This window comes from Aspergillus fumigatus, chromosome 5 (genome assembly GCF_000002655.1).
Source record: "Aspergillus fumigatus Af293 chromosome 5, whole genome shotgun sequence".
In the NCBI taxonomy this organism is placed as follows: Eukaryota; Fungi; Ascomycota; class Eurotiomycetes; order Eurotiales; family Aspergillaceae; genus Aspergillus; species Aspergillus fumigatus.
The window spans coordinates 429660-448241 of NC_007198.1; the positions used below are offsets into that span (position 1 = coordinate 429660).

Below are 18582 nucleotides of genomic sequence, written 5' to 3' on the forward strand. Positions count from 1 at the left end.
ATATGTCTACTACAACTCCTTGGTCCGCTCATCACTCTCGGCAATCCATTGCTGCAGCTTGGACGCGTCCCGGGGCTTGAATCCCACCTTGAATGGCTTGGGCTCCGTCGTCAACGCGGTCGGAATGGCATTGCACTCGATCGCATCCAAGATTGGCTGGTCAGCGGGATCGCGTGCCGGATGCATCGTAAAGGCCGTGATCAGGCGGATGTACGCCGTGTACAGTTCCCGGTTGGCCAGGTGGGAGCCGGCGCACATGCGCGATCCAGCGCCGTAGCCGTAGTGAGGGGTGCCCGAGCCTTCGCTGACGTCGAGGTACCGTTCGGGAATGAACTTGTCGGGCATCTTGAAGTGCTCGTCGTCGTAGTCGGCGGCGTATGCGTTCTATCCCGTCAGCTTTTTTTTTTCTTGCTTTCTTTCTTTCTTTCTTTCTTTCTTTCTTTCTTTCTTTCTTTCTTTCTTTCTTTCTTTCTTTCTTTCTTTCTTTCTTTCTTTCTTTCTTTCTTTCTTTCTTTCTTTCTTTTTGCTGAATAGGGTTCAATAACGACTTACCATGAAAAAGGTCGTTCCCGCCGGAATGGTGGCGCCGTTGTAGACAATGTCCTTGGTGCTCTCGCGGGGCAGGCAGATGGGGATGACGGTCCAAAATCTCAGGGTTTCCTTGACGAGGGCCGTGATGTAGGGCACTTTCTCCTCGACGAGGCACTTTTCCCACGCGTCTCCATTCGGGTAGACCTTTAGAATCTCCTCGTAGGCCTTTTGCTGGATGCGCTGGCCGGCCTCCGAGGCCAGGTAGGCGATGCCCATGATCAGGTTGCCAGGGACGGTATCCAGGCCGGCAGAGACCATGGTCAAGCAGATGGATTTCACCTCGGCTGCAGGTCCGGACAGCTTACTTAGCACCGGCGCCAATCGAGCTGAGAACAAGGCCACTTACCCTCGTTGAGCTTGGCTTCGGGATCTTTGAGAATGTTGCCGGTAATGCATGGCTTGTCGGTGCCCTTGGCGATCCGCTCCTTGAGCATATCCAGCAAGAACGTCAGGTACTTGTCGCGACGCACCCGGAATTCCTCGGCCTCGCGATTCGTCTTGGGGAAGATGCGCAGCAGCGGGATATAGTCCTGCCAGTTGTTGCTGGTACTGCGAAAGTTGGAGACGCCGCGCTCGACATCGACAATCTCGCGCAGGAGGGCGTCATCGACGTTGCCTTCAATGCGGAACCCATAGTTGAGGGTGAGGCTCGTATTGAGCGCGAACCGCTGGAAGTAGGCCGTGGGATTGATGTCCACGGCGCCGTTGCGGCAGTCCTTGAGCAGCTCCTTGATACTGGCGGTGGACTCGAGGTCGATGATGGGCATGTACGACTGCACGGCGGGGCGATTCAGCGCCGTGGCCGCGGCCTTTCGGCGTCGCTTGCAGGACTCATCCCAGGGCGAGGTGCCAATGGTAAAACCCTGGGAGCTGGACACGACGCTATGGAAGGTGTGGAAGGTGGGCCGCGAGATGAGGGCGGACTGGTCTTTGATCCACAGCTGCTTCACCGATTCGAAGCTGTTGGCAAAGACGATGCGCTAGAATCAGTCAGAAACCCCCACCCCGCAAATGGTGGCACGAGAGGCCCAGTCCAGGGACGAAGTTCCTCACCTTGTTCCCCATGCGCACCTGGAACACCGGACCGTACTTTTTGGCCCATCTGGCGGCGACGGTGGCATGTCGGTCCCCCAGCTGTAGCAGATTGCCAAAGATAGGCACTCCGGGAATCTCAGGCAGGCCTTTGATCTTGGGGATATCCGTGCGATTCAAGTAGCGGATGAGCAAGTACACCGCCGCGAGGACGGCAAGGACGATGGTCTGGGCCATGAGATAATTTCTTCTGTCGATCAGGTCCGTCCGAGCGATGAGGGCGATGATAATCGGTATGAGTGGCGATAAAAGCAGCGGATGCGACCGTCTTTATAGGTAGAGACTCGGTCACTGGGAGAGCCGTTCGAGGCCACCCCTCATTCCCTCCGCCGTGGTGCACATATCATCCCTGCGGTGCGCCTATTCCGTGTCTGCTATTGTCCTCCCCCCAGCAAGGATCTGCAGAATCGTCCAGTCGCCGTAGTCCGTCTGCATCGCCATTAGATGGAGGGGATGGGGATTGGTCAACCCGAACACCCGAGGACGCGACCAGTCTGAGACTGCGGGATTTCGGAACTTCTTCCGCGGTGGTGCGGAGTAGATGAGCATTCCAAGTATACAGAGTATAGTATTACAAGTATATGGAGATTATCTTAGTATAAATAAGCATATATAGTTCTAAGTACCTATCAACTGATCGATTATGCCTTCTTATATAACCAGATACTCCGTCCAGTTCATGTCACCATGCGTCATCATGTGATTCATGTCTCATGCATCGCCATGTGGCGGCTCTGATGATACAGTACGAGACAAACTCCCTGATATCAATTAAATCCTAATGGACCGAATCCAGAAGAATTGAAGAGCAGGTAACATGTTCTATCTGGCGCTGTGGAAATAGATATATGTCTTGCATGTGGCCATTTGGTCCCTTGGTCCCTTGTTCAGTTGTAGCTATTCCACTTGCCATAAGGCCCATAACAAAGACCCCGCTGTACGCTCTGTAATCTGTATAGCAAAACAGTTTCAACTGATAGATAGATGTACATCTGGACTTGCTCAGGGTTCCTTGACTATCCACTGAATGCAGTTCAAAATGAACACTAACGCCAGAAGCAACATGACAGCCAGAAAACAACCGAAACAGGCGTAACCTAAGCAATCATTGATCCATTACCTCCTTGGTATCTTCTTCCCTCCAGGCACCCAATGATGGAAATATACCTGTCCAGAAGATGTCGATGCAGATGCAGATGCAGACCGGCCCCCAGAGCCACACAGAGACATAGACATAGACGTTGACATCGCCGCCCCCATCTCAGTCCTGCCCCTGCCCCACGACCGCCGCTTATACGCCCTTCGCAGGAAGCTATCATCCAGATGCACCCGCCGGTACACCACCGGCTGAGCGTCATACTCACTCTGTCTCCGTGTCATCGACTCCGACACTGGTACTGGTACCGACCCTTTGTATCCCTCAGCTCAGCTCATCCCATCTCCCATCATCTTGTATACCAAAGTTAGGGTAGATACCTCGATAACCCCGCCGTAGATGCGGATACACCCTGTCCCTGTCCCCCTCCGCATCCTCATACATGTACCCTCTACAAAAATCTGCACACGCAGAATGACCAGGACCAGGGCCTGGAAGCGCCCTCGCCGACGCAGCAGCCACCAAAAACGGAATGTGAGTCGCTGGAATCCCCCTGCGCAACGCATCCCTCAGAGCCGCATACTCGGTCCGCCGTCTGGCCAGTTTGGCCTTCTCGATGTCGGTCTGGATTGATATCATCTCGGGATCTGGGGGGTGCATGGTATTCATTTTCCTTTCGTTTATGGAACTTGAGGTACGTGGGTTGCAACTTGCAAGTTCGATTGCCGTTGCTGGGGGTATATATCCTTTTTTACATGTATATGCTACTACGTTGCTACGTTGCTACGTTGCGACTGACATACGGCGGTCTTGGCTGAGGATCTGCGAGCCGCATCATGCATATATTAGATTAACGTTGCAGTGAGCTTGGAGACTAGAGGAGATGGCATACACTGGAGTGGGCGGGGATCTACACCCTAGGGGGACTGTGGCGATGGGCGTTTCAGGTTGTTTCAGTTAAGAGGTGTTTTCTCTACCGGACATGCACCACATGCTTGTCATTCCGTGCTCGTAGCTAGCGAGACCAGGTGGCTTTGCATCCTTGTAAAAGGCTATTATGGCATTGATCATCTACTATACAAATCATAGGCACACGATCCAACGTGTGGCCAGAATCCAAGGGCAGAAGAAAATACAAATCCTACAATACATAGCCGATCGGTTCACATATATGCAAAGAAGACTAACTAGCGTGGCCCATGCTGTGGCGGCATTCCACTTGATCCTTGACTGTACCCCCGTTGATGTCCCGGATTGTGGCCAGAGGAAAGAGGCTCACCAACACCTCCAGGGCCAGACGGTCGCGCCTGAAGAGGATGCATCCCCGACGATGGGCCGCTCGAACCGTAGCCTGCCGGGTTCGGCTGTAGAATCGCCGGCGGCGTATACGACCGGCCCATGGCGGCCGCCTGCGAGGGCGGTCCTGGCAGCCCCGCCGCACGGGAACCCTGTGCTTGCGGTTGCGGGGAATTGTGGCCATAGCCTGTACTCAATCCTAGCGGGCCGCGATGTGATTGCTGCTGATGGGCTCCGTTGACCATGGTCTGCACATGCTGCTGATAGGTCTGGTGAGCCGACATATGATTCGATGGGGCCGGGGCAGACACGGTTGGCGCAGGCGGCCGAGATCCCAGACCAAGCAGGCTTGTCTGTGATTGAACGGGCGTCGGCGGGCCCTGTCGTGAGCCGTACGCAATGGAGTTGTGGCGTGACGTGGGGGATCCGACTGCGGGCCGGTAAATCTGATTCTGCGAGCCCAGATCGCGCGCGCCACTAGGCGCTGGCTGTGTGTGTGAGGACGGCGATTGTGCGTACATCGATCCTGGATACGAGGGACGCTGAGTCGGAGCCGGGGACGGTGTAGGGGCCGGAGATGGAGCAGTGAGGTTGGGAAGAGAGGAAGCGGAATGGGGTTGCCCGGAGGTATACGTAGAGTACGACGGCTGCGCCGCCAGTGTTGTGGCCGGTCGATTCGGCTGCGGGGGCTGAGGAGGCGCAGGTTGCTGCTGTTGCTGTTGGCCTCTCGGGTCGAACCGAGCCATCCAGTCGTTGTTCGCCGGCGGGCCAGGCGATCCTGCAGGCACAGTGGAGTAGGCCTGGTAGTCCGAATACGCACGCGACGGCGGCAGGTACTGACTGTGCGGGGTGTAAAGAGGCTTTTGAGCGGCAGCGGATGCCAGAAACGTCTCATCCTGGCGAGCCGGCGCCTGTTGAGGCAGTGAATGGGCCCCGGAGTAGATGGGACGAGAGGGAGACGCGGGCTTGCCCGGCGCGTTGGACGAGGCCTGGTCGCTGGCGAACCGTTTCCGAGGTTGTGGCTCCTCCGGCTCATCATTCAGAATGCTCATAATGTTGGACCGTTTAGCAGGCACCTGCCGGGGTGCCTCTGCGGGCTCCAGTGGAGTCGAACTGGGCCGCGGCGGCTCCTTGGGCGGGGACAGAATCGGTGGCTGTGACAGTCCACCATGCTGGCCGGGTAGCGGGTAAAATGGCCGTTGGCTGGTGGAGTCGCGTCGAATGGGCGATATCTCCGCCTCCTGCCGATGCACATGCTGTGCAGGCGAACCGGGCGGCTTCGTAAGGCTGCTTTGGCGGGAGTGAGTGGGCGCTGGCATGAACGCATGCTGTTGCTGCTGCTGCTGCTGCTGTTGTTGTTGTTGTTGCGGTTGCTGCATGTACGCCTGCTGCGACGAAGGCATTGAACCCTGACCTGCGAGTAGCGGCGACCCGTGCATATCCATACTTGCGGTCCTGAAACTTTGTGAGTGGACTGGCTCCATTCCTACCGATGCAGGGGTCTGGCGTGCAGAGAGCGGTGGTTCCTGAGCTCGGACATTCGCTTGTGCCACCAGGGTCGGAGCCTGTCTCTCCTCGGTGAAGTAGCCCAGGCGTGGCCCCGGCAGTCGCGGCGGTAGGCCCGCCTGTGATCGGATAGCCCGAGATTGATCTTCGCCAAGCATCGGAACCGTCGACATCGGTACGTTACTGGCTTGTGCCAGCGGCGGATACCTGGAGACAGTACGCTCCTTCTCTGGAGGAGGTCGGGCATGCAAAGGTGCAAGTGGAGAGGCTGCGGCAGTATGCTTCGTCTTCGCCGTACGCGCCTCGTCCGACTCTGCCACCGTGTCAGTATGGGGTGCCAGCGGTCGAGGCATGATCGACGATGGTGTCGCTTCATAACGTCGCTTCGAAGCAAAGTTAGGCACGGGCAACGGACCAGTCGGTTGACCACGAGCCTTTTTAGCTTCTGCATCGGCCACGATGTCCTCGAAGTCTTTCTGTCCCGAATCTATGCGCCTTTGGAAGTAATTTTTGACCTAGAACGGGTCAGTAAGATATTATCGATAGCCAGTAGGATAGGAAAGCAACGGAAGATGACTTACCATAACAGTAGTCTTTGTCTTCATAAAGTTTGATATGCCCTCAAAGTCTCTGCCAAAGTGGGCCAGCAGCTGTGGAAAGTCACGCTGCTCAGGAACAGACCAGTAGCTAGTAGGTTGCAGTGATCCGTAGCCACCCTCGACTGGCCTGGTGGATCCCAAACTCTCTTGTTCCGCCGATTCGAAAACGTACATGCCTTCCCTCTGGCGACCTCTTCCGGCCTTCGCTCGCGGAGGTGCCTCGGGGATCTCTCTCTCGGTGATTTCCTTGATCCGTACAGGCGCTTCAGTCATGCCCGCCATGAATGTCTCGGGTGGCTCTGTTTTAGGCGCGGGAACAGAAGAAGCGGTAACTGCCGCGACTGACAATGTCTGCATAGGTTGTTCTGGAGGACCTGGATGTGGTACTTTCGACACCTCGGTCGGAGGCTGGGGCAGGGGCACGGTCTGTTGTTGTTGTTCCTGCTGTTGCTGTTGTTGCTGCTGCTGCTGCTGTTGTTGTTGTTGTTGCTGCTGCTGCGCAGCTTTGCCCCGTCGACTGCCACGGGTACCTGTGCCAGTGCGACCACCTCGTCTGCTGGGTTTCTCTCCTGGCTCACCATCCTTCCCAGCACCGCGGCGGCCGTTTGTATCCGTATCAGCAGCGGAAGAGTCCCCAAAGGTAGGAGCAGCGGCACGGCGTGGACGACCAGTGTCTGTGACAGGGGTGGGCTCTTCTTCGCCATCGTAATCGGGTTTGACCACCCCGAGATCCTTCATGAGAGCGTTGGACTTTGGCCGAGCGGATCTTCGAGCACGACCGCGACGACTCCATCTCTTGTTCAACTTCGCCTTGTATTTAATTTCTTCCTTTGTGAGGTAATAATGAATGATACACTGCTGGAAGTCCCGCCCAGGGAGCGACTCGGCAATCTTGCCCCACTTCTTTGGGTGAGCCATGAAGGCATCAGTGAATATCTCGTGTTCCTCGGGCGTGAAGTCGTTGGGAGGAGGTAGGAAGCCGAAGACATCCATGGCGTTCGCAGGGTCGACAGAGTTGTTGGTATCCTTGTAGATCTGCGCTTTTGCCTCCCCTGGCTCGAGCATGTCGGGGATGACGGCTTCCCGGGCGAGGTCTGGCTGAGCTGTAGCCTTATTTCCCCGACGGCGCTCCAGTTCTTCCTGCGCAGATATTTCGGACGCACGGAGCGCGTTCTGAAAGTCGAGCTCGCTGTTACCTTTGTATCGTCTTCCCTCGGCGACCGGAGGCGTTGGTGCAGAAGGAGCCGGAGATGTTCCAGCACCTGGCGTGGCGGAAGCTCTGGCCTTTGCGCGATCCAGTTCCCACACTTGCATCCTCCAACGCTTGTAGTATGACAAGTACTCCTCGCGGAGCTCCGCGTTCTTCCGCGCAATCTCCTTCCTCCGTTTCATCAATTCTTGACTGAACACATCCTTCATACGAGCGTGTATCGCCGCATTTTCCTGGTAAACGTCAAGGTCTGATATCGGTGTAGGCGGTCCAGACTGCAAGAATGGCAAGTCTTTGACCGAGATGCTGTCTGCTGGCGGAACTAAGTCTGAAGCGAGCTTTGGTGATGTCTCGGGAGTTTCTAACTCAGCGTCTTGCTTGACTGCGACAGGTGCAGGTTCCTCTGCCTCATCTGCCGCCTTGGGACCTTCGATCGCGGGAACAGGGGGAAGAGCAGCTTCGCCTGCAGGCTGCTCATTGGCAAGGATTCCTAGAAGCTGGATCTGCATTAAGAGGGAAACGATATGTGGATCTTCAAGGGGTGGAGGAGGCATTTCGGCGCGGAGCGCTTTCATGTCCTTTTCGAAGATCTGTTTCCGTTCCTCAAGGTACTCTTGCGTGAATACATCGTTCTCATCTTCATCTTCATCGCTTGACCGGCCAAAGTCTGGTATCAGCGTGTCTTCCTGCAAGGCGGGTTTGTCTTCCGGGGCGACCTTCTTCTCGGGTCCGACAACTGGTTCTGGCGCTCGTGGAGGAGTGACGTGACAAACTGCGTCAGCCTTGGAGGATTCAGGGGACATATGCGCGTCGACTTCCATCCCCTTGTCGGGCAAAATCTCACCCGCCTCCAGTTCGTTGCCATGGTCATCTGCTGGAGCTGGTGGTTCCCGTCTGGAGTCCTCGCTGATGGACATAGTTCCCTCTTTCCCGTCGATGGAATCCCGTTTCGGTACTGGTACGGTGCCGGCTCCGGCTGGGTGACGATTATAACCAGGTCGAGCCCACTGCGCTTTAACCTTCGAAGGTCCTCGAGTCGGCGTCGAGCGTTGCTGCAGGGCGCGAGGTCCTGTAGGAATGTGCAAACCGGGTGACGTCGCACCAATCGAAGGGGTGCGAGCCTTGCTCAGTTCGGGAGAGCCGACTATACTACCTGTCCTGCCGGTCAATGACGCTTCTGCATGCGGTATGCTTGATTCCTTGCCAATCATGGCCGCAGGTGCAGTCGGCGGGGAGAGTTCTGGAGTCTGCTTCCGCGCGTGGAGAGAAGGGCTAACGTGAGCTCTGGGTGCTCGTGATATAGAATGGTCCTTTTCGCTCGTTTCCGGGCCATCATCGCGGCGTACCTCCTCTCGTCGATATCTTGGTTCTGGTGGTGGCTGGGCGGACGCACGCTCTGCCTTCGGACCCGTAGGAGGTTGCACGGGCGCACGCGACGATGTTTCATTGCGTTCCTTCTCTGCAACTGACGGAGCAACCTCTGCCGGAATTGTATCGATGGGCCCTTTATCCGCAGACAGATCGGGGATGGGCGCGGTGACTGACCCAAAGGCCGGCACCTGAGGGGCGGCCGGAGGGGGAGACTGCTTGATCGGTAGTAGTGATGGTAGGTCTTTAACCGGGTCTGGGCGCGATGCAGCCAAATCAGGCCGTATTGAGTCTCGACGAGCTTCGGCCATGGCAGGTTTACGGGGCAGTTCAACGATCGCATGGTCTGGTAATCGATCCGAGGCTGCAGGGACAGGGCCCATGGACGCGAAGGGGTGGGGTCCAGAGCCGGTACGTGTATCAGCTCGAGCTGGAAGTTGATCTCTTTTCCATGCTTCTGCTGGTCGGTCCCGCTCATCACGATCGGCCCGTCTGTCCAAATCGTCGCGACGGTCGAACCGATCCCGTCGATCAATCATGTCCCGGTCTCTTTCACGGTCGCGCCTGTCCATATCCCGATCGCGATCCCGGTCAACGATTCGTTCGCGTTCGCGGTCTCGGTCCATGACTCGATCTCTGACTTCTCTTTCACGGTCGCGATCCCTGTCGCGTTCTCGGTCACGTTCCCAGTCACGCCTGCCATCCCGTGAACGACTCCGCCGGCGAAAGGAGTCCCGATCGTCCAGGTACGGAACCCGACCGCGACCACGACCGACCTCCCAATCTCCCCGACCCCGGCCACGCATGGGGCCACCACGGGGGAATTGATTCGGACCAAGGGCCGGTCCATCCGGAGCATTCGACGAAACCGACACCAAGCTGTCTCGCGAGCCACGCCGCATTCGAACAATATCCGAGTCGCGCCCAACTGGCTCCCTCATATCACGGAAGTCGCGCGGCGGAGGCGGCGGCGAACGGGAGCGACCACGGCCAAAACCGATCCGCGAATCTCGAGGATCGAAGTCTCGCTCGCGTCGGGGCCAGTCCCGGTCAATATCTCGACGAAAAGGTGGGGGTCCATCGCGAGGATCTCGAAAATCCCGGTCTCGCTCCCTGTCCCGATCCCGAGGGTCACGGTCGCGGTCGCGAAACTCAGCCCGACCAGGGAAGCCTCGACCTCGACCACCAAAGGGAGCGCCACGAGGATGATCGATCAGGGCCTTGGGGCCGCGCGGGGGCTCTCTGCCCAATGGAGCCAGGTTTGCATCGTCGGAGCCACGAGGGCCAGCGGGAGGGCGACGGTCACCAAAACGCTGGGGAGAACGGTCACGGGAATTGAACCCAGATGATGGAGGATATCGCGAAGACATCACCAGGTCATAACTAAAGAGGTTGAAAGAAGGTAACCTGGCAGGCAGCCTGCAACAGGTTAGGTGTGAGCTTGTACAAAAGCCTGTTGGAGACTTTCAGTGATTCGAAGGTGAGGCGAGAACAATCCGAAATTGGAAACGACCCAATAATGACCAAGCGTGAGGCCTCAGGCCACCTGAATTGGTGTGGAGAGGCACGTGATCGTGAAGAGCGTGCACACACACACACATACACAAACACACAGCACGGGCCACCCTTGAAGCGTTTACGTAAACATGCACCAGGCCGAATCGGGACAAATCCCAGAAAAACGATCAATCAGGAAATGTCCCACGATCGAGTGCTTAGCGGCAGCCACTGGAGGGGGCGCGGAATTAAATGTTTCAGATGTCTGGGTTAGCAATTGAGGCGTGGATCGGCCTCAACTTTTAACGGCGTCAAGGGATGTCAAGAAGGGTCCTCGAGTCACAATTCGCAAAATCTTTCTTAACGCCAAACCAAGTCAGCAACGGGACCTTGCAACCATCGTACGTATCTCTGTAGCAAATTCAATATGTAGGATGATAATCGCAGAGCAGTTATCTGCCTGGACCCGTCCCTTCAGACTCAGCTGCGGCCCACGACTTGACCTCGACCTGGACTTGGTCGAAGCACTCATCGACAACGCCGGGATGTAGAATGATCAAACAAACACTGAAATGAGGCAAGAAAACTGTAGCAAATGAAGTGATTAATGGCAATAACAGGTGTCGTACCTTTCCACGATTCCAGCAATCAGAACAGTGATAGACAGCTGCAAGGAGTTGAGTTGACGAAGATAAGAGGGCCCAGCTTTACAGATGAACTAAGGTGATCCTTCACTTTAGCTCGCCGAGCATGAAAAATGGAGATGCAACATGTATTAAATTCATGTATTAGATCGCAACACAAATCAGGCAAAGAACAAGGTTGAAACAGAAGGAGAGATTCACAGGAGGAAATTGAACAGAGATGAAAACCATGGGGCAGCAGAATGCCCTCTGCCTCCAGCCTTGGACTGGATCTAGGAATAATTAGACCTGGTGCCTGAGGCCAGCAGAGCCCACTTCACTGTATGCCTCAGGCACCACTCGAAACGATGAGTTGATTCCGCCTGAATTGGAACTAGTCCACACACAGTTAGAGTCTTCCTAACAAAGTTTCCTGAGGCATCCCAGCGCAATCTTGTTTTGGTGCCTTAAAAAAAAAAAAAAAAAAAAAGTTCCCCGCCATCTATGCCAAAGGGGGAAAAAAGAAAAGACCAAGTCTCAGATCGAAATCCCCCGGCTAGAGCAAAGATCCTAGCAACAACTCTTCATAACTTTCTATGTCCTCCTCAAAGATGACAAACTATCACTCAGGGTCAGCAGAGGCTTTGCCTCCGTCATCTGCCACCAATGCCGTCCTTGTCGCCTCCGAACCCGTCCCCAAAGGGTCACACGAGGTTCGCGGCGTCGACTTTGATCGTTTCCAAGGGCGAGATATTACTGTTGCAGAACTGGTCGACAACATGGTGCATATGGGGTTTCAAGGAAGCGCCGTCGCGGAGGCCACACGTATTATCAATGACATGGTAAAATGAATTGACTTACGTTGCTAGCTATGAGCATGTGCTGATGTGGACAGCGAGCATATCGTCACCCTGAAACAGGAGAGAAAACCACGATATTCCTCGGGTATACCTCTAATCTTATCTCCTCCGGTCTACGTGACACCATCCGCTATCTCGTCCGTCACCGCCATGTCTCTGCCATCGTTACCACAGCTGGAGGAGTCGAGGAGGATCTGATCAAGTGCCTAGCTCCCACATACATGGGGAGCTTCTCGACACCAGGCGCCGGACTGCGGGCCAAAGGGCTTAACCGGATAGGGAACCTCATCGTTCCGAACAGCAATTACTGCGCGTTTGAGGACTGGCTAATTCCCATTCTTGACAAGATGCTAGAGGAGCAGGAAGAGGCGAAGAAAAAGGCTTTTCGGACAGGAGACGAGGAGGATGAACTACACTGGACGCCTAGCCGCGTTATTGAACGCCTGGGTCGCGAAATTGACAACGAGGACTCGGTACTCTACTGGGCGGCACGGAACAACATCCCAATTTTCTGCCCGGCACTCACAGATGGTTCGCTTGGAGACATGTTGTACTTCCATACCTATCGATCCTCCCCGCAGCGATTGCGTGTGGATATCGTCGACGATGTACGCCGCATCAACACCATGGCCGTGCGGGCAGCCCGTGCAGGAATGATCATCCTCGGAGGTGGTGTGATTAAACACCACATTGCTAATGCATGCTTGATGCGTAATGGTGCTGAACACGCCGTTTACATCAACACCGCTCAGGAATTTGATGGCAGCGACGCCGGTGCCCGGCCGGACGAGGCTGTCAGCTGGGGCAAAATTAAGGCTGATGCTAATGCGGTTAAGGTGTATGCGGAAGCAACGGTGGTCTTCCCGATGATAGTGGCCGCCTCTTTTGCCCGGTCCAGCCCAACTCCATCGGCCGAAGACTCGGACAACCACAACTGAGAAGACAATGAATGGCACATCGGTAATCCGATATTAGCCCTCATCAAAACTTCCTTCGAACGAAGAACGCTTGGTGGGTGATCTGCGGTCGCTTCAAGTTCCCCTGGGCATCCTTCCGACGCTCCTGAAATTCGTCTGTCTTGTTCTCAACTCAGGGACCCTACCTGGGGCGATCAGAGTTTCTCCCAATAGGGCATTCTGACAGAAGGAACCCCACCACTTTGAAAACATATCCGTCCACCCGAGGTCTTCTAGAAACCTTCGGCGGTGGCGAACCGTTCTTGTACCATAGGGTGGTCGACTGTCGAGCGGCATCGGCACGGAGAAAAGACGAACACCAATAGCGGCTATCGAATACCGACCCAGCAGAATCGGATGAACTATTTTGAGGCGAAGTTTGTCAGAATCTTGAGTCTGGTGGACAAATCACAAAAAAATTTGAGAGTTGAATGTCGATGGGTTGTCCCACAGATTGGTCGTCATGCCCCGTTTGGACCATTCCAGGCGCAGGAGTTGGTTGCTCCAGTTGATTTGCCACAGTCCCGAAGGGCGGGAGAAGACAGGCAGAGCCAGGGGATAGGCGAAAGGGTAAACGCAATGCCAAAAGAGTATGGAAAAGTCTATTCCTACTCTGCACTATACCGAGGAAGGCTGTATGTACCTGTACCTATGTAATGTACCTGAGGAAGGAGAACCACGAGGGCAGGTAGACATAGAGGAGATACCTTAGAGGCTAGGCTATCAACAACACATTAGGCAGTCATCCATCCCACTTCCATCCAACCACTCATTCATTCATTTATTTCATTAATTTCATTACCTATTGATCAATAAAGGCCGACCAAGTCAGAGCCTGATCCGCCATTTGAATTCTTAATGGTCAAAGGCCAGGGGGGGGGTTCTCCATCATTCGGCGGTGAGGGGGAGAACAACGCTCTGCATTGCCGCCTCATTTTCTACAGGGAGGAGCTTCACGAGGTATCCGTATACGGAGCTTTGTGGTGCTGCTGTCTCTTGGTTCGCCTTTCTCTTCCTTTCCTTTTTTTTTCTTTTTCCTCGTTTTGATCCTTTTTTCCTCCTTATTACCCTTCTTCGTCTCCTTTATCCTCTTCTTTTCTTTCCTCTTCTCTTCTCTCTACTCTCTGTCTTACCCCAACCCACCCACTGATCGCCCTGATAAGCACCACCTGTTGTCTCTTATCAGGAAATCATCTACCTATCTATCCCCCAGGTCTTTTGTTCTGTATTTGACTTGTCCTACTTTCTTTCTCGTTGTGTTTTATTGTCTTTCATTCTCTCGCTTCATATATTACCCCCAATTTATCAGTGATCTGTGCATTGTCTGCGTCGCTCCCGTATTTAGGCCTCTGACCTGCTAGACACAGTACTTGTTCAGGCACTTTGTCATCTTTATATACTATATTCTGTCGATCCTTTGTCTCCATTATAGCCTCTTGCCTAAATACGGATTTTACCCTCTTCCGCAATGGATACTCGCATGGATACCGCGGTTACCGTGGAGCAGCTCCCCCCCGCGGTCACGCTGAGTGTCGATGCTCCCTCGTCAGAAACAGTCACTGTTGGCACAGAGCTTCCGGAGCCTACCAGCGAAAACAACATTACAGAGATCCCTGAAAATACTCCTCTAGATAACGTCCATCCGCAGTCACATGAACCATCAGATCCAATTCCTGCACCCCAACCGCCGCAACCTGAGCTCGAGCATGCATACTGGGCCGAAATCGAGGAGGACACGTCGGTACCTGATGAGGCGGAGATGAAGGAAATCGAGTCGACAGCGGATGGGGACTATAGTGCTTACGAGTGTAGGTCTTTCGTCGAGTTTCTGTGGTTCGAGGACGAAGCGAGATGGAGATGCTGACCGTCGCAGACGATTACTGGGAGAAGAACTTCCACCCAGATCTCGACGATCCAGAGTATCGGCCCGTTGAAAAAGGCCGCCTGACATGGAAGATCAAGGGCGTGCGAGGGACCAAAGACGCGCCCAACCGCAGCAAGATCATGCGTTCCCCTCCTGCTTACATCGGCGGTTACTGGTGGACAATCAAGTTTTTCCCACGTGGTAACAACGTGGGTTCCCTGAGCATCTACATCGAATGCTCCCCGACCTTGCCTCAGCCTGACAAGACACTGCCAGAGACCGAGTTCAAAGTGTTGCGGGGACCGGCCGATTCGGGGCTCAACAACGCCGCTCCCGAGCTGGACATGAAGTTTGCTCGAACTGAAGACACGGCAAGCTGGCTTGAGCAGTTCACGGCACAGTATCCCGCAGCGGCTGCCAGCAGGCAAGACCCTCCAAAGGACACCTGGAGAGTGTCGGCACAGATTGGTGTCATTTTGTACAACCCGGACGAGCCTCGCACGGGTTGGATGCAGTCCTCGTGCCACCAATTCAACCCGCACAACCTTGACTGGGGCTGGACTAATTTCCACGGCCCGTGGGACCAGATTCACCGCCGACAGCGGGGCCAGCGCCAGGCGCTACTCCGCAATGACACGCTGGCGTTCGATGCATATATCCGCATCATTGACGACCCCACCCGGTCTCTGTGGTGGCATGCTAGCGATTCTGAACCGACCTGGGACAGTCTGGGCTTGACTGGATATCGGCCGCTGGGTGATTCTGTCATCAATCACAGTGCCGAGGTTGCAGGACTGGCCTCCTGGCTGCATCTCGCACCGCTGTGCAAGATAATCCAGAATGCCAAGGTCTTGGACCATTACACAAACTGCGATGTGAAGCCCAAACCGCTCTGCGATGCGCTACAGAAGTTCCTCTGGCGTCTTCGCTCTCGTGGTCAGTCCCTGCAATATGTGGATACGGATATTATCACTTCCATCCTGCGCAATCTGCATGAATACTCGGGCGATGTCTGCGAGTTCTGGGAGCGCCTGCGTCGGACCATCGAGTTTGAATTGTCGGACACCGATGCTCCGAAGGAGCTGGCCAAAATCTTCGACAGCCCCTCGCCGGACTCCCTTGCCGTTTCTGGAGTGGACGCGGTAAACACCATCCCAAAGGATTTCAACTCACGCATTTGTGTGCCTGCCGAACAGGCCAAAACGATGCGCGAAGGGTTGAGCTGGTACCTGACTCAGAAACCCGGTCGTTGGGCATTGCCACCTGTTCTCCATGTCGAACTGTACCGCCATAAGTTGGACAAGGCGGCGCGTCAGTGGCGCCTGGTCTACAACAAGGTCGATCTTGATGAGGAATTGGATCTGACTCCATACCTGGTTGACGGCCAGTGTGGAAGCTATGTCCTCTATGGCTACATTGTCCACCGCGGACGGCGCACGTCGGGCAAATTCTTCAGCATTCTTCGTCCCGGTGGGCCCGGAACCAGGTGGCTTGCATTCGATGATGGCAGCGATAATCGTGTTGAATGCCTCACACGCAAGACAGCCTTGGGACCGCATCTTGGTCTGGACGAGTCTCAGAAAGTAGACCACAAGACTGGTCATGATGTCGCGATTGCCGTCATGTATATCCGAGGCGATGTTGTCTCGGAGTTTCTCCCTGGTCCTCAGGGTCCGTGGGACGTCTCACCGTCGCTCAAGGAATACTATGAGACCGGCATCTACCCTCTATCATCCATGTCCGCTGGAAAGCCCGCAGAGAAGGAAATCCAGGTAGAGGTCTATGCTCCGCCACAGTATGACAAGTTGCCGAGTCTGTTTGACTCCTACGATTTGATGTCCCAAGCCAAGGCGGCCAACAAAGTGATGTATATGACTGTTCCCCGCTCCGAGAATATTGTCGAGCTGCGCAAGAAGATCGCTCTCTGGGCCTCTGCGGGCAGCGAGACCCAGGCCAGTCCCGAGAATATCCGTCTCTGGCAGATTGGACATACTCGTGATCGATTCGGACCAACACTTGCGTTCGAGCGGATCTCGGATCTGAAATCGACCCTCGATCTGCCTGTTCCAGTTGCTCGGTTGTGGATGCAGGTCGTCTCTGATGGTAATTTTTTTTTTTTGCCCCCTAGATTGACAGTTGTGGGACACGACTAATGCATGGGTCTATAGATGAGGCAAAATACTTTGCTATCAGAGATCCCCGCGACACTGTAGTCGCCCAGCGCAAGACAGAAGAGGCAGTAGTCGAACGCGCCGGTTCTGAATCTTCGGACGACAGGCAATATACTCCTGAAGTTCGAAGTGGAGGGGCTGAGGCCAGCTCATCTGGTAACGTGACCGAAAGTGATTTCAGCAATGGTGACAGGGTGTCGGTGGAACAGCCTCCGCCACGGGCGAGTGATTCCGAGGTCTCCGAGAGCTCTAGTCAAGAGACTCCCGACTCCTCTGAGATTCAACCCAGCAACGCGAGTACTGAAGATGATGCGGCCATAGCGGCAATCATCGCACAGGATGTCCAGCAGATGGACATCCAGCTGGCTGAGGAGGCTCAACAATCACCTATTCGGGCTGAGCAGTCCTCCAATGACACTACCCAAAGCGAACCAGCAGAGCAACGAGCTGCTTCTCCAGCTCCCGAGGCTATGTCTAGCACTTCGGAAGAGCCCGATGTCCCACTGCCCGTCGAGCACGTTTATTACTTCATTCAAATTTTCGACGTCGAGGCACAAGCGTTGCGTACGGTGGGCTCCTTCTTCTCCCGAAAGGAGGAGAAAATCAAGACCGCTCTGCGGAAGCACTTGAAGTGGCCGATGACGAAGGATTTTTCGATCTGGCAGCGGGTTGATGGCACCACTGTGACAACCATGTCCAGCGTAGGAACTTTCGACGTCTATGTGCCAGATGGCACATGTTTCATTGTCGGTGACAAATTCAGCAAGGAGAAGTAGGTGTCCCATGTACTCGGACCGATGTAGAGATCCCATTCTAACCCTCCCGTTTCTATAGGCGCACGGAGCTCAGCGTTGCGGGCCTATTCTCCAGTCCCGATCGGCTGATCCACTACCTCTTTGCAGCGGAACGGAATCATCCCACTCGGGCCTTCACCGGCACAAAGACCATCGATGCCTCCTTCAACAGCGAATACTACAGTGGCGAGTTCCTGAAGGGTTACTACCACGGCAAGGGCAAGCACATCTCCGACTCGGCTGCCACATACGTCGGCGACTTTGTGTTCGGCAAGCGCCATGGCAGTGGTGCCATGGAGTACCCCACCGGGGATACCTACGATGGAGACTGGTACGAGGACCAGTGCCACGGCCAGGGAACCTTCGTCGAGAAGAAGACAGGCAACAAATATGTCGGCGGCTACAAGGACGGCAAGCGACACGGCAAGGGCATCAGCTACTGGGAAGTCGCGGACGAAGAGATGGATCTGTGCCAGATCTGCTACAGTGAGGAGCAGGACGCCCTGTTCTATGACTGTGGCCATGTCTGCGCCTGTGTGACTTGTGCCCGCCAGGTCGATATCTGTCCTATCTGTCGGAAGAACATCATCAGTGTAGTCAAGATTTATAGGACGTAAGTGGGCTGCCCTTATGACGTTGGAACGTGAATGATATGGGTTGAGCATTAAGCCGAGCGCGTTGATGGAGTTGATACACATGCATATTTCTTTTCCATTGGAGAGTGCAGCATACCCCGGGTGTTACGGAGAAAGAATTTGGAACTGGGGTCTTGGAGTTATTTGTGTTCAAATATCTGCTTTCATGGTTTTTCCTACATGAATTTACCACATTCACACATTGAAAACGAGTAAAAGGTAATTAATCTACATGTAACAAAGTCTACCATCAAATGGATCACGAATGGTATCATTATATTCTACCACGGCTATCTACGTCAAACCACAAATCAATCAATCAGCAATGATGCGCCGTCCGTACCTAAACATGAGATGATGCTTTTGGAATGATCAAGGAAAGAGAGAGACAGACAAGAAACTACTTCGTACATCCCGGTGCAAC

At 54.7% G+C, this 18582-nt stretch overlaps 5 protein-coding genes across 5 annotated transcripts; 3 read left to right on the forward strand and 2 right to left on the reverse strand.

The window, feature by feature from the left end:
- Positions 1-9: 9 nt before the first annotated feature.
- AFUA_5G01710 (cytochrome P450) lies at positions 10-1860 on the reverse strand (the record flags this gene model as incomplete). Its single annotated transcript, XM_743078.1, has 4 exons — positions 10-384; positions 553-875; positions 938-1571; positions 1645-1860. The coding sequence occupies 4 exons, from the start codon at positions 1858-1860 to the stop codon at positions 10-12; spliced, it is 1548 nt and encodes a 515-aa protein (XP_748171.1).
- Positions 1861-3178: 1318 nt separating this feature from the next.
- Positions 3179-3564, forward strand: AFUA_5G01720 (uncharacterized protein; the record flags this gene model as incomplete). Its single annotated transcript, XM_743077.2, has 1 exon — positions 3179-3564. One exon carries the CDS (start codon positions 3179-3181, stop codon positions 3410-3412), a length of 234 nt encoding a protein of 77 aa, XP_748170.1. The 3' UTR covers positions 3413-3564.
- Positions 3565-3746: 182 nt separating this feature from the next.
- Positions 3747-11280, reverse strand: AFUA_5G01730 (MYB DNA-binding domain protein). The gene is made up of 3 exons (XM_743076.2): positions 10885-11280; positions 6163-10614; positions 3747-6096 (listed from the first exon to the last, which is right to left on the reverse strand). The coding sequence occupies exons 2-3, from the start codon at positions 10126-10128 to the stop codon at positions 3967-3969; spliced, it is 6096 nt and encodes a 2031-aa protein (XP_748169.1). The 5' UTR covers positions 10129-10614; positions 10885-11280; the 3' UTR covers positions 3747-3966.
- A 109-nt stretch (positions 11281-11389) lies between these two features.
- Positions 11390-13466, forward strand: AFUA_5G01740 (deoxyhypusine synthase). Its single transcript, XM_743075.2, has 2 exons — positions 11390-11720; positions 11774-13466. Exons 1-2 carry the CDS (start codon positions 11475-11477, stop codon positions 12674-12676), a joined length of 1149 nt encoding a protein of 382 aa, XP_748168.1. The 5' UTR covers positions 11390-11474; the 3' UTR covers positions 12677-13466.
- A 61-nt stretch (positions 13467-13527) lies between these two features.
- Positions 13528-18367, forward strand: AFUA_5G01750 (putative MATH and UCH domain protein). Its single transcript, XM_743074.2, has 4 exons — positions 13528-14502; positions 14568-16661; positions 16727-17501; positions 17564-18367. Exons 1-4 carry the CDS (start codon positions 14163-14165, stop codon positions 18138-18140), a joined length of 3786 nt encoding a protein of 1261 aa, XP_748167.1. The 5' UTR covers positions 13528-14162; the 3' UTR covers positions 18141-18367.
- The last annotated feature ends 215 nt before the right edge of the window (positions 18368-18582 follow it).

Bases quoted from the DNA above. Each gene is read 5' to 3' on its own strand.
- AFUA_5G01730 (XM_743076.2), bottom strand. From the start codon at position 10,128: ATGTCTTCGCGATATCCTCCATCATCTGGGTTCAATTCCCGTGACCGT. The intron at 6,097-6,162 runs GTAAGTCATCTT...GACCCGTTCTAG, and splicing joins AGACAAAGACTACTGTTATG to GTCAAAAATTACTTCCAAAG.
- AFUA_5G01740 (XM_743075.2), top strand. From the start codon at position 11,475: ATGTCCTCCTCAAAGATGACAAACTATCACTCAGGGTCAGCAGAGGCT. The intron at 11,721-11,773 runs GTAAAATGAATT...TGATGTGGACAG, and splicing joins CACGTATTATCAATGACATG to CGAGCATATCGTCACCCTGA.
- AFUA_5G01750 (XM_743074.2), top strand. From the start codon at position 14,163: ATGGATACTCGCATGGATACCGCGGTTACCGTGGAGCAGCTCCCCCCC. The intron at 14,503-14,567 runs GTAGGTCTTTCG...TGACCGTCGCAG, and splicing joins GGACTATAGTGCTTACGAGT to ACGATTACTGGGAGAAGAAC. The intron at 16,662-16,726 runs GTAATTTTTTTT...ATGGGTCTATAG, and splicing joins GATGCAGGTCGTCTCTGATG to ATGAGGCAAAATACTTTGCT.